At 46.7% G+C, this 25,784-nt stretch overlaps 1 protein-coding gene across 5 annotated transcripts in view; it reads right to left on the minus strand.

Annotated features, from left to right (window-relative positions):
- The window catches only part of PMS1 (DNA mismatch repair protein), a 105,843-nt gene that overhangs the window by 40,084 nt on the left and 39,975 nt on the right, over positions 1-25,784 (minus strand). For all 5 annotated transcript variants that reach the window (XM_087378309.1, XM_087378306.1, XM_087378307.1 and 2 more), the window contains 3 exons: positions 21,153-21,221; positions 996-1,069; positions 755-820 (listed from right to left, as the gene is read on the minus strand). In XM_087378309.1, coding sequence (XP_087234435.1) covers positions 755-820; positions 996-1,069; positions 21,153-21,221 — 209 coding nt within the window. The remainder of the gene's footprint in view (positions 1-754; positions 821-995; positions 1,070-21,152; positions 21,222-25,784) is intronic.

A 25,784-nucleotide genomic window follows, 5' to 3' on the forward strand; every position in this document is an offset into this window, starting at 1 on the left:
CTCACCGCATCCTGCATCTCTGCCACGGTGAAAGGGGCGAGAAGGGTTTCACTCATGCTAGGCTGCACGAGCGACAGTGTATACCTCCACACCTCCTCCCTGCAACGGCGGGCACGAGGGTCTCGGGGCTCCTGCTGGAACAGGGATCTGTAGAAATCTGTCGCCAAGTCCCTGTCTTGACACTACCATCCTGCGCTCTAAGAGATCGGAGCTGTTCCCCTACTGACCTCTAGCCATGAGCCCTGAAGAACTCTCTGCACATCCTGTTGCCTTTCCTAGCCCAAAAGGACTTGGAAGCATGGCTCGGGCTCTAACCTCCTGTCGTCTGAGCTCCTCAAAGCCTGGAGAAGACTGCTGCATCCGTTGTATCGAGGCAAGATCTCGTCTGAGACCCCTCTCCTTCACCCACCACTGCTGCCTGACCTGAATCGCCTCCTACTGACTTTCATCTTCTTTGATTGTGCTATTTCAAATTAGGTTGCAACTTGCCTCTCTTGTTTTCCAAACTTCTGACAAGAAATATTCTTCCACTAGTGAAGGTTTAAAGTGTGGCATAAATTCGGTTCCAAGTGTGAGAACAAATTCATTATGTTCTAGCTCCTATATGTTGAATGGCTCTCCCTATTGCATCTACATATAGAATAAGAGCAATCAAGCCCTTTTGATTTTATTTAGAACCTGAAAGAACGACAACCTGCCAGGGGGCACCAAGAAAACACTTCAATGTTGAAAGGGTTGCCGTAGCATTCATTACCTAAAAGTCTCAATATGTGTTGTGACAATCACCTCTTCAGCAGCTGAGAATCCCAAAGGCAAAGGCCTGAAAAATTCATTTCCAAGAGCTGATAATCAGGTGTAGCAACACCTTTTGCAAAGATCAACAGTTATTACTGGTCTTTCATTGGAGTTTTAATGTTGAGTCGTTCAGAAAGTTCCATCGACAATGTCCCAATGTGTGGGACCATACAACAACATATAGCAGACATCACACCTACCTCAGGAGAGGTTGACGATTAATAACTGTGGATTTTGAAATCCTCTCAAAGTTGTATTTCTCATCCGATGCATGCTGCAAAATTGCCCAAACCCAAAGAAAAAGAAAAGGCAAAGGCATTATTTGTAAAATCTATTGCCATTCACACACAAGTTACGAGAGCCGAACGTCAACATGCAACTTCACAGTTACGAGGTAAGTATTAAGACCCCTTTTTCTTAGTTTGTAGCAAGAGACTTATCTAAGCATTGAAGAACACCAATTTAAAACCCTCTGCACACTTTCTATGAAAACCCAAAGACAAGCAAACAAGATAAACACCTCCAGCCAACCCTCTGACAGTTATGAGTGTCGCCACTACAAGAAAAGAGATCCATAAAAAGACCAAATAAGATGTTACTAACACCTAATATGACTCTGAAGAAAATACATGAAGGGCTGAGGAGATCCCTCTACTCAGTCATGCGATTGGCAGGAGCCACCTAATGAGATGTAGTACACTCGAAGCATGGAAAGAGCTTCCATCCAGCCAAAATGTTATTTGACAGCAGGAGCCAATCCCAATGACAACAAGGTGAATCATTCAATCTGCCTTTGATGAGCTGAGAGAAAACAGATGCGCATGGAGATTGAAGGGAGAACCTTGCAACAGATCTCAAAAGCAACATCAGAATAACAAGAGTGGCAAAGAGATGTTCTGATGCCATTGAAATAGCAAAAATAATGCACGTGAGCTTCTGTGTGATTCTTATATAAACAATCAAACACTAGACAAAAAAATATACCTTTGTAAGACTAGAATATATCCAATTGTACAAATTTAGATTTTTTGTTGTTCTAAAGTCAAAAAATCGACACAGAAAATAAAAGAGAAAACGGAAGAGAAGAAAAAAGAGGTAACAATTTTTTTTTGAAAAACAAAAGGAAGACGTACTTAGCAAGCAAAGCAACACTTATGTCGTTATCAGTGCCCAAGGATAAGCAGCTATGCTAGGTTTCTAAAGACCCACAGAGTCTCTTGGGCAAACCCAGTGCTTACTAAAATACGTCAAAAAACCAAAAGAGAAAGAAAACAAGAAATAAAGAAGAAAGGAAGAAGGTGACTAAGCAAAAATAAACAAGCAAATCAAGAAATAAAATCTTCCAAAGAACATGAATAAAATCTCTCTCTCTCTCTCTCATATGTAGAGAATGAAAAAAAGAATTTACAGAAGGAATAAATTATTTAAAACATAAAAAACTAAATGAACCCCTTACACTAATGTTCCCACTTCCTACAAAGATGCAAAATTACATTCCTAACTTAGAAAACGCCAGACAAGAAAAGCCCGCTGACCTCAAAACCTGACTATTGAGAGAAGGCCTTGATCTACAAAAGGGACAAGGTTCCTTACAGAACCACTAAGGATACACATATAGAACTGGTCAAACTCAAGTAAAATGAAAATTGGAAAGAGCAGAAAACATTGCATTCATGTCCTAGTAATATCCCAGAACAGCCACTAAGGAGGTGCATATAACTATCTCATACCATACTCCTCAAGGAAGAAGATACCATAGTATAACGCTAGGAAATTTCTAGCTGTGGTGTCCTGCAGGCTGTAAGTCTGAGCGTATTGAATGACCTCAATCCAAATTTGTGGTAGGCCTCAACACAACTAGCACATCAGTCCTTAGATGTGCTGCTAGACACATCCCTCATATAGAGGCCTCTAGAGATAGAGTATAAGAAAGTTATGTCAGAATGGGATTATGGAAACATCATTGAAGTAGTGAGATAGCTTATTAGTGGGATGTTGACTCCCAAGGACATAGAAGGTCCAAACCGCTCCCAAAGCCTCATATAGTAGTGCCTCACCACCCCCAAAAAAGTGCCTCTTCAGGTGAATTATGAGGATCCTCTTCTAAATTGGGAGTCTCTTAAAGTGACTCCCAATTTAAGTGACTCTAGGCTGGTTGCAAGAGCATAGACAATGCTGGCACTCTGTATTTAAAGAAAGGACTTTATTTACAATATGGTTTTACCATAATCATGGCACATTTGGAGAGCCAGATGCACTGAGGCTATGGAGGGTTCTTAGGTTCACCCTTCTCAGATCTTGGCCAGTACTTGGACAGATACGGTACACACTCTGATGGCCATATGGGCGACCATGCAGGGATCCTCTCAAGCAGCCTCCTCCAAGAGAGTTACTTTTCTCAGGGATTGAAGAGACTCTCCCTTCCTTGCTGAGACTTCTACAAGGTTGAGTTGGCATTTTCAACCTCAGCCTTGGTTTCTTTCTACCTCATTCTTCTCAGGTGTTTTTATTACATGCTTAGCATGTTGTATTTCCACACAGAGCTTGCTCTAGCGAGTTTCTTTCTTACTTAATAGAAGTCTCTTTTTTGCAACAAAAAAAAAAAAATCATATACAAATTTCAAGTACAAACTCTTTTGTAATCTTATACCTCCTGTTAAGGTCCCTCCAGCTCTAAGTGCATATGCAATGCATTGCTCATATTCCTTGGTGACGAATCATCCCTCCAACGTAAGAAGAGGTCAGCAACAAAATCCGCAGATAAATTGTAAATGCCACCGCTCTCTACACTCTCTATGTCAACATGACAAAACCATGATATAGTTTCCAAGTATACTTCAGCCATACCATGGAGGGGGGTTTATTAGCACTTAGCCTTGTATGGCCTTGTAGGCTAGTCTTAGGACTCAATCAACCCTTAGTTTGACTTCATTGGTGAACCATATGATTGACTTCGGGGCCATATAGGCCATCCCTTTGTACTTTCTCATTATCCATTTGCAAGTACTTCATGCTCCTTCAGCTTGTTCTTTGCTCCCTTGCATTCCACTCCATTTCCATTGCTTCCCGTACCCAACAAAAGCATCCATCTCTTCATTCGTAGCAGTTTACGGTTCTGCCTTGTCAACTGGATCCTCAAAGTACACTAGCTCTTCTATAGCCATGATGGTAGTCATAAGAGCATAATTGGTGCTTTCACCTTGAATTGCTTTGCCTTTCTAAGCGTATGTCACCCTTGCTGGTGGTCCACTTTCTCATATAGATCGTTTGAATTGTTCTACTTCCACGGGATCCTCTCGCAGTTCTTGCTCCTCTTCATCAACCTTCTCTGTAGGTGACTGAGTAGTCGGTGAGCGAGTCTCTTGTGTATTTGATGCATTCCATTTTGATTCTTCATCAAACACTACATCTCTGGAGGTTATGACCTTTCGGTTGATGGGATCCTACAACTTGTATGCTTTGCTCTCTTCACTATAGCCAACCATGATACATTTACATGACTTGACATTCAACTTTCTACGATGATCATCATGTACGTGGACATATGCTAAGCATCCCAATATGTGAAGATGCTCCATGCATGGCTCATATCCAATGAATGCCTCATAAGGTGTCTACCCTATATCGGTTCGGTCAGAAGCTGATTAAGTAGATTGTAGTGTAGATTGCTTCTGTCCAATACTAATTCAAAAGATCATTGCTCTCGCACTCTCTGCTAAAGTCATGTTCTTCCTTTCAGCTACTACTGGATTTTGATGAGGAGTATTTGCACATGTGAATTGCCTTCGAATGCCATTACTTTTACAAAAGTTCATGAATGCTGAAGACATGTATTCAACTCCTCTATCTGATATGAGAACTTTGATCTTTCTGCATGTTCGGTTCTCTAACATGTAGAAAAGGGGTAGGGACAGATTTTGAGAAAGGGGAATAGAGGAGCAGAAGAGGGAGAGAGAGAGAGAGAGGGGAAGAAGGAGAGGAAAGGGGGAGAGAGAGAGAGAGAGAGAGAGTAGGCAGCATGTAGGAGGAAGGAGGTAGTAGATAGGATTAGATGTCACATCCAAAAAGTACATAGTAGGGGGTGGATGGAGACACTGAGCACCCTTGAGTTCATCCAACGGGTCATCTATCCTGGGGATTGGAAACCTGTTCTTGATAGTGGCCTTATTTAGATCCCTGTAATCAATGCACATGCGGTATGATCCATCCTTCTTCTTCACCAGAAGCACCGGAGAGGCAAAAGGAGAAGTGCAATGATAGATGAAGTTCTTCTCAAGAAATTCCCGCACCTGTACTACCACTTCCTCCCGCTCAACCTTAGAAAGACGATATGGGGCTTTGTTTATGGGCCTACTGCCAGGCTCTAGAACAATGGCATGATCCACATCCCTCTTGGGAGGCAATTCGGATGGCATATCAGCAAATACATCAGCAAACTCCGATACCAACTGCTACATATCACAATCCTCAACATAGGGAATGCTACTCCCTTGAGATACTAACACATTCAATGCAGACAACATGTTCCTTCCTGAGGTCTCTGGCTAACCGCCTTGCTGAAATGACCTGAAATTTAGGACTGCCAATGCCATGCAATGTTACAGTTCTACCCTTGTGGACAAAGCTGAGTGATAGGGCATTTAAATCCATGCTGATTTCACCCATCTCGCACAAGAAAAGGCATAGCAACCTGATGCTCCACATGAAAGAATTTAGGCCAACAGCCTCGCATGTTACATACGGGCTGAGTGTCATCGGAATGTATACCATGCATATTATGTTCATTAGCACCACCGGGGAAAATCAGCCCCCTTCGTGGCTCAAACATCTGGAGCTTCTTCTACGATTTGTGCACCCTCTGAATCATCATGAGTGGCATCCAAAGTCTCAGAAGCATCCATCAAATCCTCATCATCCGATATCTCAATAATCATGTTGAGTTTTGTAGTACCACTGTTACGCATTTTGCAAGCTTCCCGATGCTCAGGAGTCCACTTCTCACCACACTTGAAGCATAAGTTTGCCCTCTTTCTACTGTCCATAATAGCCCTGGTGTGTTGTTTACATTCTGATTTTTCAATCCCAACACTTGGCTTAGCTACTGACTTAGCATCAAATGACCTGTATGGCTTAGCATATGGCATCTTGCTTCCTGTACCTGTGTGAAACCTCGAAAATGGTGCTGCTGCTGATTTTCTTGCATTCCAATCAGTCACTTTAGGCTTCTTCTCAGCCTCATTTGCATTCCACGCCCAAGAAAGTGCTCTGATACCAATGTAGAAAAGGGGTAGGGACAGATTTGGAGAAAGGGGATAGAGGAGCAGAAGGTAGAGAGAGAGAGGGGAAGAAGGAGAGGAAAGGGGGAGAGAGAGAGAGTAGGCAGCACGTAGGAGGAATGAGGTGGTAGATAGGATTAGATGTCACATCCAAAAAGTACATAGTAGGGGGTGGATGAAGACTTATATAGTCCCTCCACATTTTCCACCTAAAAGACCTCTAACTTGGCCCCTTTTTCCCCTTCATTACATAACATGTCTTTGAACACTGAAATCTAGAAAAGACTTCAGATTTCTCTTTGAGAAAATAGACCCAACGTAGTCATCGATAAAAGCCAAGTAGTGCAATGAACCATTAATGATGCGAGTCTATGCATAACCCCATACATCTGTATGCATCTAGAGTACCTCAGCTCAAGAGGTGCTTCTCCCAAAGTTGAATCTTGTTTGCTTACCAAAGCCTTGGAGATATATTTTTACTGGCCAGCCATGCGCAAAGATATACATAAGTTTGTTACAGAATGCGTTACTTGTCGAAAGTTAAATATGATAAACACAAGGCACCTAGCTTATTGATGCCTCTTCTTGTGCCTCCGGCACCATGGGAGAGCTAGCAATGGACTTTATCTTTGATTTACCACGATCAAAGACAAGTACTGCTGGGATGTGGACTATTATAGACAGATTCAGCAAACAGGCCCATTTTATTCCAATATGCAAAACCATTAAGGCAGACCACATGGCCAAAGTTTTCATGGCCCAATCTTTAAGCACCATGGTATGCCAGAGTCCATTGTTAGTGACCGAGATCCCAAGATGGCCAGCCTATTTTGGAGAGCTTTGTTTGGCAATATGGGGGCGAACCTGAAGTTTTCTTCTTCTTTCCACCCCCAAACTGATGATCAAAGTGAAGTAGCAAATTCAACTATATTAGACGTTTTGAAATGCTACGTGGCTGATCAGAAATGAGATTGAGAAAAGTACCTTCCACTCGTAGAGTTTGCATACAATAATACGGTCATAGCTCCACAGAAAAAGCCCCATTTGAGGTCATATATGGAAAGGTGATTCTGCCACCAGTCCTGAGTACCAAAGATGAGATATTTGCAGCTGATCAATATGTCAAAGATCTCCAGACAGCATTCAGCCAAGTGTGCACAGCAATAGAGAGATCTCAAGAGAAACATAAGAAGGCTGCAAATAAGCACAGAAGACAGCTAGACCTCAAGCAAGGGGATTGCATTGGTATCAGAGCCAACCTCAGCATCTTTCTCAAGAGGACAAAGGAAGGAGCATCGTGAGGAAATTTGATAGTGACTGTCTTCGCTGGCATTGTTGTCAGCTTGCACATTTAGCAAGCTGCACGGAAACGATATAATTAGTTGAATGGTGCATCGCGGGAGTATGATCCAATATAAGAAATATGTCACGGCAATGTCTTGCCAGTGAAATCGGGGAGCTGATATCTGCTACGTGTGTGTCATCCCTCATCGACGACCGTGTGGTACACAACAAGAGTGAGGGAAATCAGGTGCTGCGATTCAAGAGAGAAATGAATTGCGAAAGGGGACGAGGGCCTTCCAAAAGACTATCAGCATTCACTGATGTGTTTTAACAAGGAGAAGTCCATTCCCAAGGACTCATCTTTGAGGAGTTTGGACGAAAGAACCTTCATCATACTAACCAGTTCTCCCAGTGGAACTTGGAAACACTTCGTTCAATTGGACTTGGGCATCGGAGCGTGCATTATGAAAAGAATTCTACAAACGTTCAAGTAGGCGTGTGGAAGGTCGGGATTCCCTCGTATCTGTAGAGTGGGTGACGCATAAAATTAGCTTAAGGAATGTGAAATGAATTTTGTCAAGCAATGAAGTCCAAGGCCAAAGCGCGGGTGCTTGTGAGAAAATATTCGTGCTCCATACAACGAGCATCTAGATGATGTCAATCTTCACGCAGGTGGTCTTTCTAAGGATGTTAAACAAAAGACGAGCTCAGGGTGTTGATACCATCAATAAGCCTACCGTGAGCCAGCTAGCAATGCAGCGTAGTACAAACAAAAGAGTACAAAGCTGGCAAGCTGAAGCTCCCAGATACGTGAATTGGATATTACAAGAGAGAGTGGATAGACCCAGCTCCCTAAAATTAGCAATTGCCACTTGTCACAATCCTAGCTACTTTCCTAGGTACATGCCACCCTTGGTCACATGTGGGCGTAGGCTTTTGCTACGATGCACTTGTGCTCCATAAAAATAGGGCAATAAACCCTCTTGGTACCAACAAAAAAAAATAAAAGGCACCCAACCATAGCACCCATTAATTGTTAGCACTTGTAGGCAATATAAAACTCTAGACTAATCTTAGTCTCTGTGGTGCGTCCCCACCATATAAACCAATGCACATACATTCATTCTCTTGTTGAACAACGTCAACCCTCTTTGACAATAATTAAGGGCTTTGACCGACAATCAAGGCTCCTTAATTACAATCAAATCTCTTCGACCGGAATGGCTTGGTTGACTACAGTCAAGCCTCCTTCGCCGAAGCCAAGCCTCCTTGACCGAAGTCAAACCCCTCTCCAAACCGTGGACCAGGCCGCCCCAGGAAGAAGGTGTCCTTCTCAAAGTCCCCAGATGCTTAGATGACAGACCCACCAACAGATAAGGCTAAAAGATCTTGTAGGAGTAGGTGGTTGCCCTCGTATTTTCTTATCGGCTTAGGACAAGAAGACTATTTGGTCATTCACAACCTTGCTGATTGGTCTTTGAGCATCGCGCTTCCTCAACTAATAGCATTTGATTCTGTCTTTTTTTTTCCTTCTTTTCCCTTATCTTCCTCCATATATCCAACCATCTGGGGAGGTTTGGTCATTTCTCTAGCTCAGAAGGATAAGGTGGAGGGGAGAAAATTTTCAGTTATCCAATGCTCTTATATCCTCAATTCATGGGGCCCAAGCGGAGGAGAGTGAACAATCGCCAAAGGGCTGCAGAGGGTAAGCAGTAAGCAGCTCATGGAGCCTGAGCTCCCACATCATAAGTTTCCTCTTGCAATGGTTAGTCTTCAATGTATGCCAATGCAGATTCAACTAGTGGGATCTTCTCAAAGATCAGTACCTGTTTTGTTATGTGTATATGTTGCTAAGTTAGTAACTAGTGCACGGATAATGTCCTAGCAACGGGGTATACAGCCTTTAATGATAAGGAGTTAATTGAGATGAAAGGGCAAGTAGCCAATCATGATGTCATTGTGTTGTTTGACTCAGCATCAACGCACAATGTAATAAACTCCAAGCTTGTACAGAGGCTGAAATTAAAGACTAGCCCATCTGACTATGCATATATAGTCAGAATGGCAGACGGGAGTTCAACTGAAGTATGGGACCAAAGGGTTACCCAGTTGGAACTTCGAATTCAAGACTATGCTGAGAAGCTTGATTTTGAAATGACAAAGCTTGCTCACGCAGACATAGCCCTGAGTAAGGCTTGGCATTCCAGAAAGAATCCAGCCATATGGAAAAAGCACATTTATCAATTCAAGATGAATGATGTGATGTACGTCTTACGAGGTGAAAAAGATATACCTCAAGGACCGTTGGTTTCCGTAATGGAAGTTTGAAAAGCTCAAGAAGAGTTTTTGTTTCTTTGTACAGCATCGGTAGAGCCGATTGATGGTCCTTCGGCTAGCACTGATGTTACCGAAAATGGAGAGATGGCCAAGCTGGCTGATCAAATAGCAGAGGAGTTCTCTGATTGTTTTAGGGATGAGTTACCTTATGAATTACCTCCAGAGCGGAATGTTCAGCATAAGATTGAACTAATCCCGGGGGCAGAACCTGTAAATAGACCTCCCTATAGGTTAAGTTTTACCGAAGAAGTGGAGGTATGAAGACAACTGGAAGAATGCCTCAGCTGGGGCAGATTCAACCCAGTTTCTCACCTTTTGCTTCGCCAGTGATATTAAAAAAAAAGAAAGATGATACTTCTCGCCTCTATATCGATTACAGAGCATTGAATAATATCACTATTAAGCACAGGTATCCGATGGCTTGGATCGATGATTTGCTAGATGCATTACATGGGGCCGTAATTTTCAGTAAGATAGATCTTAAATGTGGCTACCATCAAATCCGTATTGGAGCCGAGGATGTGCATAAAACCGCTTCGAGAAGCAAGTTTGGACATTATGAGTTTTTGGTAATGCCGTTTGGACTTACCAATGCTCCAACTACATTCGTCATGCTTATGAACGATTTACTACGTCCGTATATCAGGAAGTTTGTAGTACATTTTATTGACGATATTCTTGTGTTCAACAAAAGTATTGCTGAGCATCACGAACACTTAAGAATAGTGTTCAATACTTTGAGGAAAGCCAGTCTTTATGTAAATAAAAAGAAAACTGTACTGTGTATGGTAAGACTTGAATATTTAGGATTCATTATTACTCCTAAGGGGGTAGAAATGGATCCAAAGAAAGTGGCTGCGATACTAACTCGGCCAATCCCTCAGAGTTTGACCGCTTTGCGATCATTCTTGGGATTTGTCCAATTTTATCGAAGGCATATCAAAGGATATTCCGAAATAGTATCGCCATTGACTGACCTGACCTGAGATAAAGTACCTTTTATATGGGGACACAATCAATAGGAGAGTTTGAACACCATAAAACAAGCTGTGGTCTCAGGACCGGTGTTAAAAATAGTTGATCCCCAGAAACCGTTTTTCCTTGAAACCGATGCAAGTGGCATTGCGGTAGGAGCAATTCTCCTCCAAGAGGGAAGGCCAGTAGCCTTTGAAAGCAAGAAGCTTTCTCCCTCTCAACAAAATTGGCCAACTCATGAATTAGAGTTGTATGCTGTTGTCCATGCTCTGAAAACATGGAGACATTATTTATTTGGGTCAGAGTTTTATGTTGATGTTGATCATGATACTCTAAAACATTTTTGTAAACCTGACTTGAGAGGCGGCCAAGCTAGGTGGGCAGAACTCATGCAGGAGTTTAACTTGACGATTCGGTACCGAAGAGGGAAGGATAATAAAGTTGCTGATGCGTTGTCACGTATTATGCATAATATGAGTTTCACCGTATTAGAGAGTGCTCTAATGACCGAGATTAGAGAAACTCAAAAGGTGGACGAGTTCGTCTAGAGCCTTTGGCCTAAGGCTCATGTATTCAAACCCGGAAAAAAGGATGACCCCCCCGCTCCACTCCGCCCACCCGCCTCCCCTTCCGCTCCGCCCCGCTCCGCCCCGCCCACCCGCCTCGACCCACCCCCCCGCTCCACTCCGCCCACCCGACTCGACCAACCCGCCCCACTCCGCCCACCCGCCTCGACCCACCCGCTCCACTCCGCCCACCCGTCTCCCCCTCTGCTCCGCTCACCTCGCCCCTTCCCTCCGCTCCACTCCGCCTGCTCCGTTCACCGCTCCCCCCCCGCACCCCGCTCCACAACACTCACCTCTCCTCACCTCGCCTCACACCACTCCGCTCACCTCACCTCACCTCACCTCACCTCACCTTCCCGCCTCAACCCACCTCACCTCCCTTGCCCCCGCCACCCCCTTGGTCCCCGCCCACCTTCCTCCACCCTTAGTACCTTACCTCTCCCCCTCCCTCTTCTTTTTCCCTTCACCCGCCTCGGGAGTTCGCAGTTAGTCAAGCGATATGGCGGCTACGTGCCCGGAACCGGTGGCCCAGACGGACCCCCCCTCCACCAGCCTATCGCGTTACATTGACAGAGCACCAGGTCTCCTTGGTGAAGCAAGCCGCCACGGACTTCTTCCAGACATCAGTTTATGGGAGGGTCATTAGCTACTCGCCTTCACGAGCAGACATCAGGGACTGGTTGCAGTCCACCCTCTACCTCGAGGACAGTCACATTGAGGTTGCACTCATGGGACGTGGCATTTTCTGGCTTAAGCTCTCCTCAGCACAGGCTGCGAGCGACATAGTCAGGCGATCCCCTACTTCTGTGGGTGGGAAGATCATCCTCATGGTTCCTTGGTACAGGGGATTCAGTGTAGCGGACTTCAATTCCCGCTTTCGCATTCCTCGACACCCAGTCACCCTTATCTTCCCAAGTCTTGCAACCGAGCTTCGCCCGATCATCAAGGACCTGGGGGCGCACTTTGGTTGGCCTATGCAGGACACTTACGTTGATGCGGCGGCAGCCCAAGGGGTGCCACGTGTCAAAGTGACAGTCCTTGACCCACAGAGCATCCCTTCGGAGTTCGAGATAGAGACAGACACAGGTGTGGTGATTCTGGTCACTGGTCGGCCCAACCAGTGTCTGAGATGCCATGGCTTCGGGCACCAGGCGCGCTCATGTCCTCGCTTCACGGGTACAGAATCTCAGAGACCCCCATTCAGGCAGCTCACGATACTCCGCTCCAATCAGCGACATCCCCTCCCGAAAGGGAAGGCTGGACGGAAGTCAAACGAAAACGGAAGGGCAACAAGGCAGCCCCCAAAAAACCTTCCCAGCCACAGCAAGAGCCCCCTCAGATGATCCCTACTCATCAGCAGCCCGGTAAGGGGAAGGAGAAGGGAAAGGAGAAGGTCAACCAGCCTCCCCCTCATCCCTCACCCCGCCCTCCCCCACCTCCCCCTCCAGGATCCCCCCCCGCACCAGTGGTTCCCGCTCCACCCTCTTCCTCGAGCATGAGCCAGAAGGAATCCCCCCCCCACCCACCTGTGCCACCTTCAGCCCTGAAGCCTGCACAGACCTCACCCTCGTCTATCCCTCCGAGCCCGACGGCGGGGATAGGCCCTTCCCCACAGGTGGCCAGCACCCCTCCCTCCGGTTCAGACTCCTCATCTTCGTTCCCAAGCCCAAGGGCTGCTCCTAGAGCTCTTCCATTGGAGTTTTACCGAGCAGGTCCTTGCGACTACTTGGATGCAGCGGGTATTGGCTCCTTTCCTGCATGCCTAGATATTAGCATCTTCTTCCTCCGCAAGGGAGCGGAGGGTAAGGTGTCCATCTTGGCTCCGCACGATGGTCCTAGCTATTCCTTCACTATCTCCAGTGAAGGGAATGAGCAATGGACGAATGAAAATGTTTGGGAGACGATACGAGACCAGACCCAGGAGCAGATGCAGGACTGGATTGGTAGCAGAGCAGCGGAGCTTCTTCAGCAGCAGTGGCAGGAGGGAGATGTCCGTCTGCGTTGGCGCCACAGCGCCAAACGTTTCCGACTCCTAATCATTATTAGACCACCTCTGGAGTGGGCCTACGCGGAAGGGCTTCGCCCCTGGAGGACTTCAGAGGTTGCAGGCTTCTACAGCATTTCCTTGGCAGAGGCGTCGAGTGGTTAGAGAGAGCTTACCACCACGGGCCGAAGGGCCTTTCCCCTCTGCTGAAGGTTTTAGAGGATGGGTCCGATGATCCGGCCTCTCCTTCGAAACCTTCACAGAAGCGCCTTCGTCTCCACACAGGACATCCTCCGACCACTTCGACTTCGACTGCAAGCAGACAGCTGTTTGTGGCCCACCTTCCCTCCTCATGAGTTTACGCATTATCTCTTGGAACGTCAACGGGTTCCACTCATCAAGCACCCGTGGCCCCAGGAAGATGGTGCTCAGACAGGAGCTCCAGCCAGCTTTGGTGGGAAAGATAGATGTGCTCCTACTACAAGAACACAAGCTTTCGGCTTCACAGACTAGTATTTGTGGGAAGGTCCTCACAGGACGCTCCCACACCTACTGGGAACCTTCGATTGGCGAGCAGGGGAGAAGCGGGGGCGTCTGTACCTCCATCGACGCTTCTCTAGTTCAGCATGTGTTTGGTTCTTGCACTTTGATCCCAGGACGTGCGCTTTGGGTGGGCTTGCATATTGAGGGATCCCGCATTGGCATCCTCAATATCTACGCCCCGAATGATCTCAGACGTAGATCCGTTTTTTGGAGATCCTTGACAGACCTATTGCCAGAGATGGACTCTTGGATTGTAGGAGGGGACTTCAACAACCTTGAGACCTCAGAGGATTAGCAGGGAAGGGGCCCAGAGTTCCTCGGTATAGCTCAGGCAGAACAGGCAGATTGGGACTCCTTCCTCTTTGCAGTGGGAGGTCGGGACAGTTGGAGGGAGCCTTCCTTTCGCAGATGGCCTGGGAGTCTGGACTTCTCTTGGGGTTACAGGAGGGAGGGAGGCAGACTCCCGGAGCGACTGGACCGTTTCTATGTCAGCGATTGGGCGCTTGGCAGAGGAGGAGAGTCAGGAGTGGTTCCAAGGACGACACTTTCAGACCATGCCCCAGTCATCCTAGTCCTGGACTCGGCTTCTGAATCCTCACCTCCACGTTCATGCCGGATCCCAGATTCCATCTACACCAGAGCAGCGGTTCACAACAGGATAGTGGACCTATGGGAGCAGGAGTGGGACCCTACCAGGGATATGGCAGCACAGGTAGCTCAGGCACTTGCTGAGTCTAGCCGCATTTGCCAGCAGGAGGCGATTCAGGTCAGACAGCGGTGTTGGGCGCGGGAGAGAGGTCTCAGACGTGACCTCGCCTCGATTCAGAGGATGCAGCAGTCTTCTCCAGGCTCTGAGGAGCTCAGACAGTAGGAGGTTCGGGCCTGGGCAATGCTAGAGGAGATCACCCAGCGTCGCTCAGAGTTTTCATTTCATGCTTCCAAGTCCTTCTAGGCTAGAAAAGGCGACAGGATGTGCAGGGAGTTCTTCAGGACTCATGGACAGAGGTCAGCAGGGGAACAGCTCTGTTCTCTTAGGGCGCAGGATGGTAGTGTCAGGACAGATCCAGATGAGGTCCGGTACTTGGCGACAGACTACTACAGATCCTTATTCCAGCAGGAGCCCCCAGGCCCTCGTGGTCTAATTTGCAGGGAGGAGGTGTGGAGATCTACACCGAGACTCGTGCAGCCCAGCATGAGCGATACCCTTCTCGCACCTTTCACTGTTGCGGAGATGCAGGATGCGGTGAGTGCTATTGATGGGCAGAAATGCCCAGGTGAGGATGGCCTCTCTAGAGCTTTCTTCACCACCTTTTGGGAGCAGATCCACCGGCCCTTGCTCGCAGCCTTCCAGCACATCTTCTCCAGCGGGCAGATGCCAGAGAGCCTTGCGACAGGCCTGATTTGCCTCATCCCCAAAGGGGGGGACCGCCAGGAGATCAGACAATGGCGCCCAATCACCCTCCTCCCGACCGCCTACAAAATCCTCGCCAAGATGATCAGCAGTCGCATCCGCCCCCTGCTACACGACCTGATTCATGACACCCAGACTGGTTTTGTCCAAGATCGCAGCATCTTGGACAACATCTTCACTTTCTCAGAGGCGACGGAATGGGCCGAGCACAGTGGCCAGCACCTTGCCATACTCCTTCTCGACTTTGAGAAGGCATACGACAGGGTAGACTAGTCTTTCTTGGAAGGTACACTCGCTCGGTTCGGTTTTCCGGACGAGTGGATTAGAGGTATTGCTAGCCTTTACAGATCGGCCTCTAGTCGGGTTATCATTAGCGGCAGGATGGGGGAGAGATTCACACTCGAGCGCTCGGTGCGTCAGGGCTGTCCATTAGCGCCTTACCTCTTCCTATTTTTTGCGGAGGCCATGACACACTTCCTTCGAGCTCGCACCACTGGTCTTCGCAGGATGCGTCTCCCTATTCGAGAGCATGCCGAGCTGCTGGACTCCGAGTACGCAGACGACACAGCCCTATACGTGCAGGATGATGTCAAGTCACTGGAGCGAGTGAGACTGTCCCTAGAGATGTTTTGCCTTGCGGCTGGAGCGAAAATCAACTGGCATAAGTCAGTTGGTTTTCTTACGGACCCGGGAGCCAGCTCACAGTGGAGTATTTTCCTGGGGTTTCGCTGGATCCCTAGAGGACAGACGACACGTTACCTGGGATTCCAGGTAGGCCTGAACATCACACTGGCTCAGCAGTTCTTGCCGGTCCTAGCCTCCATACGATGGAAGCTTGCTTTCTGGAGCACGGCTCGGCTTTCCTTGGCAGGCAGGGCCCCTGTGGTCAACCAGGTCCTTCTTGCCACTGCTTGGCATGTAGCCTCTTGCTGGTGTTTCTCGAGGTCTTGTGTAGCCCAGCTGAGGAGACTGGTGCGGAACTTCCTATGGTCTGGCTCAAACGGTTCCGGCACCACCAGAGCTAGGGTCGCCTGGCAGACGGTCATTCTCCCCCAGGCAGAGGGCAACCTCGGCATCATAGATCCAGAGCTTCAGAGTCAGGCACTTCTTGGCAAGCCAGACCCCACGAGGACAGACGTGGAAGCTCTTGCTACAGCATGGTCTCAGTGGGTGTACCCCCCAGTTAGGGGGTGTTTGGCAGCCTTCTATCCGATGGATCTTCACTTCAGCACCTTTGACTCAGCCCCGTTCCCCCTTCCTCCGTAGCCTCATTTCGGTCTGGAGGAAGTTGCGACACAGCCTTTCCCAGGTCCCCCCTAGCTGCAGAGAGGAGACAGACAGACAGCCCATCATTTGGAGCAGCCAGGTGACAGATGATACAGGTCGTCAGCTTGGAGAGAGATCCCATATCCCTTGGGCGCTCTGGGAGCGTGGGCCCGCGCGCTCGTTTCGGGTTTGGAGGGACATCTACAGTCAGCTGAGCCCAGGCGAGCTGGCAGCAGCAATAGGTACGGCACGTGGGATCCAGGCTCGGCGAGCGGAGATTGATGCTGCCATCCCTACAGGTTGGAGGATCCCCGCAGACACCAGACAGCTCTTCCCGGGAGATGAGAGGTGGCTTGGACAGTTCACCCCACGAGGCATTCCTTTGGTGGTGGCCGGCCTCTTCTCGGACTCTTCGGTACACTTCTTCTCCATCACTGATGACAGTCGCCTACAGAGCAGAGAGGCCGTGATCGACCCCCAGCTTCCCTGGCAGCGCCTTCGCATTGTAGGGCTGCAAGGGAAGACGTTGCAGGACCAGGATTGGAGACTCTGGATATGGGAGGGCCGCTCCTTGTCAGAGGTGGAGTGGGACCCAGGGGAGTGGCGTTGGCCACCATTGGAGACCTCAGAGAACCCTACCCCCTTCTTTTCTTACAGTGCACACACGGGTCGGCGTGCTCTTGGGGCTCTCCAGCGTGGGCTACCCACACAGGCACATAGATGGTATGCCCAGGGGATATCCTTGGTCTTTCTTCGCACTTTCTGGAAGACTCTCTGGGCTAGCTGGCGTCCGAGGAAGATCTCCTACTTCCTTTGGATGGTGGCACACAAGGGGCTTCCAAGCTGGCTGAGACAGATGGGGCAGGAGGGGCATTGCCAGATGTGTTTTCAGGAGGAGTCGTCCCTGAAGCTTGCCTTTGGAGTTGCTCGCATGCGCAGACGGTTTGGAAGGGAATTGTGGGGATCTTAGCTAGGGCTACACCCGAGCTAGGACCGATCACTTGGGGAGCCGTTTGTTGGTGCAGCACTGAGCCGGTGCATCACTTGGCCTATGAGTTCTCTAGACAGGATCCCGTCTTTTTCATCACGCAAGCCACTTGGGCTTACATGGACAGCTTCCCATGGCATCTGACAGAGACAGATGCAGGAGCGAGGCCTCGACACCAAGTTTGGGAGATCATAGGGAGCATCGCAGGCTGGCATATCTGGACTTCCAGATGCGCGCAGACTGTAGGAGCTCAGACTACTTCTACTACCCAGACCCTAGCAGATATCTGGAGCACGATTATTCACACGCTCAAGGGTCACTGGGATCAGATCCAGGGAGAGTCCCGGGCAGGGAAGGAAAAGAGACGACGTTTCCTTCGCGACTGGGATCACCGGGAGTTATTCTTCCAGCACTCCACTCAGAGTCTTCAGTGGCATTACGCCCCTCCACCGTGGCTGTTTGTCCACTCTCCGATGATTATGCCCTAAGAGGCTAATATTTAGCATTTTGACTTATCGGGCTGAATCCGTTTTGTGATTACAGCCCGCTGGCCTTAAGGCCTTCTTGTACTCTCGCTTTCAAGTAATATAACTAGCACTACTTTTTGCGAAAAAAAAAAAGACATCCCCTTCAAGATGGACATAGAGGAAACAACAATGTCTTCTTAGGTGATTTGTTTGCTAATCAATTGTACCCTCTTTGCAAGTGTATAAATATGCTCAAAGGGTGAGTTGCCACTCAACTTACCTTTTGGACTATGACCTTATCATTGCACCCAGTGTTGCTCATGTCACTTGTTACAACTTGTTGGTGACTTTCCACTGCTCAAGCATATTGACTTGACATAACAACTCCTCTACTCAATGGGAACAATCCTACTTTAACGGTTGTTGGTGTTACCTCAAGTGTAAGATGGTCCCTCATAGTGCTCAGTACATAGTCTTGGTAATGACCATACTCCCCACATTGATAGCGCATTATAGTTGCCGAAGAGCTTGTCCCCTTCCCACTCCTCCTCATCCTCCTCAATATCCACCTCATCTTCTCCTCGCAGATTACGGTCCGTACCCTCCATTCATATCACCTTGGAGCCAAAGCTAGATAGGGTGGACCATATGCTGAGGATAATGGTACGGGGCCACAACATGATTAGCTCAAAGACCTTGAAGCACTGGACGATTGGAAAGAAGTGGGGGTCGAATGGCAGGAGGTAAGAGTAGCTCCAATAGTTATTGGAGCAGATGCAGGAGGGTAAGAAAGAAATTTTATTAGAGTCTTCGGAAGACCGATGGGTCTATGAGACTAAAAGAAAACCTGATACAAATCACAGTAAGGGTGGAGCTACTGAAACGAGCATCATCACCCGTGCTGAATCCTAAGTCTCATACATAATCAAATACATAAGGTGCAAGCACAATGGTCAGGTGGTGCCACTCTTTGGACCATGGATACGAGAGCTTCTCCCAACAAAAGCTTTGGTAGAAGCCTCTTCAATCCCTTGGGCCTACATTCAAAGGCATCAAGTCTATGAACTGCATAATATGTACAAAATGAGCCAGACGTTGATACCTTGTATTTCGAGGGCATTCTCATTGAACATGAATAAAGCCTCTGCACTTAGTGCATAGACCACTTCTCACTTGAGCTTCAAAAGAGTATGTGTGCTTAACCCATGTTCTTTCCTTTGGTCCTTTCGTCTACTCCAACTCCTCTTTCAATCCTTATTGAACTTACTTCAAACAAAGAAAGCTCTGAGTATTGGTGACATTCTCGCATTCCACCTCGACAAAGAGCCATGCAAATAGGTGTGATGGAGAAGATGCAGCCGAGAATCACGATCCTCTAATCACGACGTGATACCAAGACTAGATTCGTCCACAAAACCAAGAGACTAGATTCCAAAGCTCCTTTAAAGTCGACGTCCACCCCAAACTCACTTTGCATGCCATTACGGCCACGTGCTTAGCAGCCCTTATCCACTTACCTAACACAACCCATGTAAGGTTTGCTACCCTTCAACACCCCCCTCAAACCGAAACAGGGCCATAGATAAGACTGATAACAAAGGTAGATCCCCAACAAAACATGAGAACAAACAAAAGACCTTATCGTGACCCAAAACAGAGTCTCCATGTTGATCCAATTCTTACTCGCTGGCTTTCCAAATTCTATGTGATGGTTAAACTTTGGACCAAGAGCTCTCCCCAATATCCTGAGGGCTCTCTCATTTCTTTTCTCCTAGTTCATGCTTTTGTCAGACTTCTCTTGCGCTACCTTGCTAGTTGACTACTTTTCTGTTCCTGCAACAATTGACCATAATCCCTTTTCTATGTAATATAGACGACGACTCGAATGCCATGCTTTTTGCCAAAGAAGATCACGAGCATACCAAATTGAGACTCTTGGCGCTTCAAAACTATGTTGAAATTTCTCCATCTTTACAACTTTCTTCAAAAAGTCCTACAAAGTGACATGTTCGGGTCACTTATCAATCAACCTAACCACAATCGAGGAGGGAGGAGAGCAAGGCTCTCAAGAATAGCCTCTTCATAATATGTTATTAGGTAGGGTGGACATTTTGGTAGCTAGACCCTTCGTCCAAATGTATAACTCAAAATATCTTCCCCTTAGCTACATCATGATTGTAGACACCTACTAAACAATCATATGCTTGAACTTTTACAACCTAAAGGTCCACAAGAAGCATCATTGATGTTGGATCACGTCTGGACATGATCAGGTGATCAGGAGGGTATGGACTATACCAAGCATCTGCGGCATCATCCAAGAAAGAATGGATGATGCAAATGGTTCTCCATCATTTTTGTCTTGCAAACCATGAGAAACTTCTGCACTTGTGCTCCTAGGTCCTCATGTAGTTGTCCCTTGAACTTTTGTGTCTTCACCTGGACTTTGTTGAGCAGCTCATGAAGTTGTCCCCTCTCTGTGAACTATTGTTAATGCACCATTTCTACCCACACCAAGTGGCCCCAAGGTGAATACAGTGGTTGGTGAAGACCCCAACAAAATAGATATTGGTACTAGCACCTTCGTGGTATGTTGTGTGCAGGCCATAGTTGAAGCAAAGACTTCTGGGGAAGACCACACTAGTGCAAAAATCATGAATGATGCAAAAAAGTAGTGATTTAGCTTTGTGATGGAACTCAAGTGGTAGATTTCTAAGAAGAAATTCAAGTTACTATGTACTTGCTTAAATTATCTTTAAATCAAGTCATTGCCCGTAGTCAATAAGAATAAATAACATGAGTTCTCCATTACATCTACTTGAATTGTAAAGAAACCCCATTCCAATGTATCAAACGATTATCTTCCTTGTATAGACTTGAACGTGCTCAACCTTTTAAAAAAATGGTACATGCAAAAAAGATTGTACTTACCAATACACTTGAATAAAAATTTGAGTTTTGAATCACTAGGACCTAAACATGGAATCTAATTGATAGATGACGATAGAATATTAACATTTCAAGTTTCCCTTGGTGAGAAAAGGTTCAACACACAAGAGGATGCATGTCAATCAAAAGGATGGGCCTTTTTTATATGTTAATCCCCAAAAGATAAAATCCAGCTTTAGACCCTATGCGCTTGTTGGATGTATGAGCCATTTGAAAGTCACTAAAACACTCTACAATTGCCATCACAACAAAAAAAACCGTCCCTGCAAAATTGAAATAAGATGTTGTGGGCACAATCAATAAATACTTACCTGGTCAATAATGAAAAGGTCACCATTAAGCTTGGCTAAAATAAAGCCAAGATTGAACTGTCCAAGCACCTGCCAAACAAAATTGTCAAATGTATAATGATGAAATACCTCCCTATACAAAGATGAACTTGCAAATTACTTTAACCAAGGGAACAACTTCATCAAGAGTAAAAAATGCATTTCTCTAAAGAACTATGTATACAACCGGTCTGCATGTTAAACAAAACAACTAATTGTGCTTATGTGAGATGATGATAGGTTGTCTACGTGTTAGAAGTTTAAAACATGCAATTGTATATATACATTAACTATAAGGAAAAGGCACTTGGCACGTTGCACAACTCCATATACAATAGGGACCATGGACTTTTTTAAAAGCTTGGAGAGACTTGTATCAGCAAGATTGTAAATGAAAAATAGATTTTCTTGCCTTACATTAAGGTCCCAATTTCTCTCCATTGATAGTCCATTTTCATTTTAGAGATAAGATCATGCGCCCTCATCTAGCAAATTGTATGTGTCAAGAAGTTCACCATAATTTCCTTAGGAGAAGGGACACTTAACACATTATTATTCTCACTACAAATGCAAATTCATCAATTGCATGCATTGGCCACAATAGCAGTCCCATCGACATGAATCTCATGTTGGAGACCCATGTTCAAAAGTCCTGTCTTCCCACCACTATGCAAAGGCTACTAAGTAGCTACCCATATTTGTAATCCCAAACATGAGGTGGCAAGATGAGCTACATGATATATGGTTGGGTTTCACCAAAGTCGATTTAGAGCAACCATATAGGTGAAAATATAGCACAAGCCAAGGGCCCAACAAGTCACGGTGCAACGAGGGTACCTTGAAACCCACTTTGGTGGACCGAACATATGGCACACCAACCATGTCTACCTAGTTCTTTGGTCAATTGATCAACCTAGAACCGACACGTTGCCTCGTCAAGATCGGGGGTATACTTGCTGCCATGTCAACTAGAACATGCCAATTTAGGCAACCAATCAACCACCAGCCAAGCTCCCATGTTCTTACGGCATTGAAGCTTGTGGCAATATATGCTTCCACATTAGAGCATGCAATTCACATTGTATTAGAGCCACAATGCTCATGATGAAGACAAAGGTTGAAGTGAAGATGGCAATTCATCTTTGCAAAGATTAGTCTGTGCGGTGGAGCCATGAAGCCAGTAAGGCGTGCTTGTATGAGGCATTCCTATCCATGTGTTGTTTGCTTTTGATATTGCTAAAAGATCACAAATTACAAATCCATTTATGTTTGTTGAAGGAATTCAGAACCAAAAAGCAATGAAAGATGCTAAGGGCAATAGGAAAGCATAACACATGACCTAATTCTCCATCTCATAGTCAAAAGAGGTAAGAACTACCATCTTGTCCGACAATAGAGAGACCATCTCTATTGATGACTATGGTCTATGGTTGGCATCCTCGAAGCACCACAGAGAGAGAGAGAGAGAGAGAGAGAGAGAGAGAGAGAGATGATATGATATGATTGTATTAAAGTTCTCTTAAAACCTTCAGGATCTATCGGACTTGAACTCTCCTACACAAGAGAGAGAGAAAGAAAGAAAGAAAGAAAAAGAAAGAAAGAAAGTTGATTAAAGTCTTCGGAAGACCGATGGGTGTATGAGACTGTGAAAATCCTGGTACAACAAGCTGTGGTAGTGGAGCTACTAAACAAGCATCCATACCAATGCAAAATGCAAAAATGCAGAACGGCAATACTAAGTCCTAAGTACAACATAGTCATATCGATGGTCGACTATATATCAATCTCAGCATCATCATCAATATCTGTAAGAAAACAATACAACGTCTGTGCTCAACACATAACAGGATCTCGTACGCAAGAGAGAAAACAGATAGTACGGAGAATAAAAAATTTTGATTACTGTAGAACTGATATAATAGATGGCGCTGCCTCCCAACCGTGCACTCCTGTGAAAGAAGCTTCGATGGCGAGCTGGAAACAGTAGAGGACGGAGGCTGGATGCTAAGGAATCAGGGTTACTGTAGCCAGTGATAATATGGGCTTCACGGGCTTGCTCTTATATAGCCACCAGTCGTAGTCGGTTGGGCTCAATTGGGTGACCGCCCAAAACAGTCGACTCGGGGTCGGTTCCGAAATAGGCCACCGACCACACGATAGAACCGGTGCGCAAAATTGAGCAACTGACCTACGGATACGGTTCAGCCCACAACCATCCGGGATCATCTGGGACTCCAAAAGGGCCCCGCAACCCGAGAGTGGGCTGCCCCGGGAAATGCTCCATCTACCCTCAATGCGGTCAGTCATGGGATGCCTTCCCGCACTTGCATGTAGCCTAGTTGGCAGTGTGCCAACTCCGTCCAGCCATCAAGCCACACATGGCTCCCATGTGGTGTCCAAACCAGGACCTACCGGATAACCGAGCTACTCAAATGCCTTCTCCTCATATGGGGGGCTAACAAGTAGAGCTAGATGGTTCCCACGTAGTTACATGAGAGTGGAGCATTGATATCTAACACCCCCCCTCAATGTCCACCCACAAGTGAACTTACTTTTTCGGTCCAATGCCAAGTCGATGAAGATGCCTCTCCAACAAGTCTCTTCCAAGAGCCTTTGTGAAGATGTCCGCAGCATTCTCTGTAGTCGGACAGTACACCAAGTCGACCTCTCCATCCATGATGAGCTCGCGTACAAAGTGATATTGAATCTCAATGTGTTTTGTGCGAGCGTTGAACACACGGTTCTTTGCAATCGCCATGCAACTCTGATTGTCACATGATAACTACGTAGGCTTGTTCTGCACTGCACCCATGTCCCCCAGAATCCTCCTCAACCACACTGCCTCGCAAGAAGCAAAGCATGCTGATTTGTACTCAACCTCGGTAGAAGAAAGAGCAACTGTGGGTTGCTTCTTGCTGACCCATGACACAGCTCCAGATCCAAGTGAGAAACAGTAACCTGTCACTGGTCTCCTGCTGTCCACGTCTCTTGCCCAATCCGAGTCACAGAATCCGGTCAAGATGTTGCCCTTGATATAGGTGATGCCATAATCAAGTGTGCCTTTGATGTATTTCAGCACCCGCATCCCTGTCCTCCAATGGTTCTACCGGGGCTTATTGGAAAACCTGCTTAGTACACCAGTCGCAAAGCTGATGTCCGGCCGTGTGTTGCACAAGTAAATCAAACTGCCCACAAGCCTTCTGTACTTCGCTTCGTCCACCAGTGGTGATGAATCCTCGTTTGAGAGTTTCACGTCAACATCCATAGGAATACCAACTGTCTTGCACTCAGCCATGCCAAATGCCTTCAGTATCTCTCCAGCATACTTCAGCTGTGAAATGAAGATATGCTTTGGCTCTTGCCAAACTTCAATTCCCAAACAGAAATGCATCAGTCCAAGGTCTGTCATTTCAAACTCTCTTCCTAGCAAATGTTTTGTCTGCAAGATCTTCTCTTCATGGTTCCCTGTTATGACAAGGTCGTCAACATAAAGGACCACGATCATACACCTGCCTCCTCCTCTGAAGATATATAAATTTGCATCTGATGGGCTCCTCCTGAACCCGTTTTATAGAAAGTAGGCATCAATTCGCTGGTACCACGCTCGTGGGACCTGTTTCAGCCCGTAAAGTACCTTCTTTAGTTTACAAACTTTACCTTCTGAACCGGGGATCACAAAACCTGGTGGTTGTTCCACGTATCCCCATTCAGAAAGGCGAATTTTACATCCATCTAAAACACGGGCCAATCTCCCTGGGCAGCTAAAGCCAAAACACTGCGAATTGTGGTTAGTCGAGCTATGGAAGCAAAAGTATCATGATAATCAAAACCATGTACCTGTGTAAATCCTTTTGCCACGAGCCGAGCCTTGTATTTATCCAACGTGCCGTCGGACTTGTACTTGGCCTTGTACACCCACTTGGTGCCAATTACCTTGCGTTTTAGTGAACGATCCACAAGGTCCCAAGTGTTGTTCTGTATTATGGAGCCATACTCCGACTGCATAGCCTCCATCCACCTATCATCACCCTGTGCCTCTTCAAGACACTTGGGTTCATCAGCACGGATCACTTCTGTCATCAAATCATAGTTGACCAAGTGTTCCTGCGCTCTTCTTTGCTCCTCTAATCTCTTGGACCGGCGGTGTTCGGATGGTTCCTCCTCAATGGCTGGAGGTTCTCTGCCGTCCAAAAGATGCTTTACCCACTTCGGGAATAGCTTTTGCCGTTGTGGTTCTGCAGGCTCTTCTTCATCTTCTTTATCTTGAATCCTCCCAAGCACCGTTGGGGGAGTTCGGTCTGCTGTTGGTGGTAGTACTGGATGGATATCTTGGTCCTGGTTGTCTGGGAAGGAAGCATCCTCCTCCAATTGATGCGGCTGTTCTGAGAAGACCACATCGCGACTTACTATTACCTTCTTGGTAACAGGGTTATAGAGACGGTAACCCTTCGCCTCTTCACTGTAGCCCAAGAAAATACACTTCCAGCTCTTCGGTTCCCATTTGGTCCTGTTAGCATCAGGTACATGCACAAAACAGTCACATCCAAAAACTCTAAAATGTGCAGCTGAAGGTTTCTTACTAGAAAAGGCCTGCAGTAAAGTCATCCCGTTCAC

This window comes from Dipteris shenzhenensis, chromosome 8 (genome assembly GCF_047967505.1).
Source record: "Dipteris shenzhenensis isolate YYH24624 ecotype China chromosome 8, Dip_SZ_1.0, whole genome shotgun sequence".
NCBI classification, from domain to species: Eukaryota; Viridiplantae; Streptophyta; class Polypodiopsida; order Gleicheniales; family Dipteridaceae; genus Dipteris; species Dipteris shenzhenensis.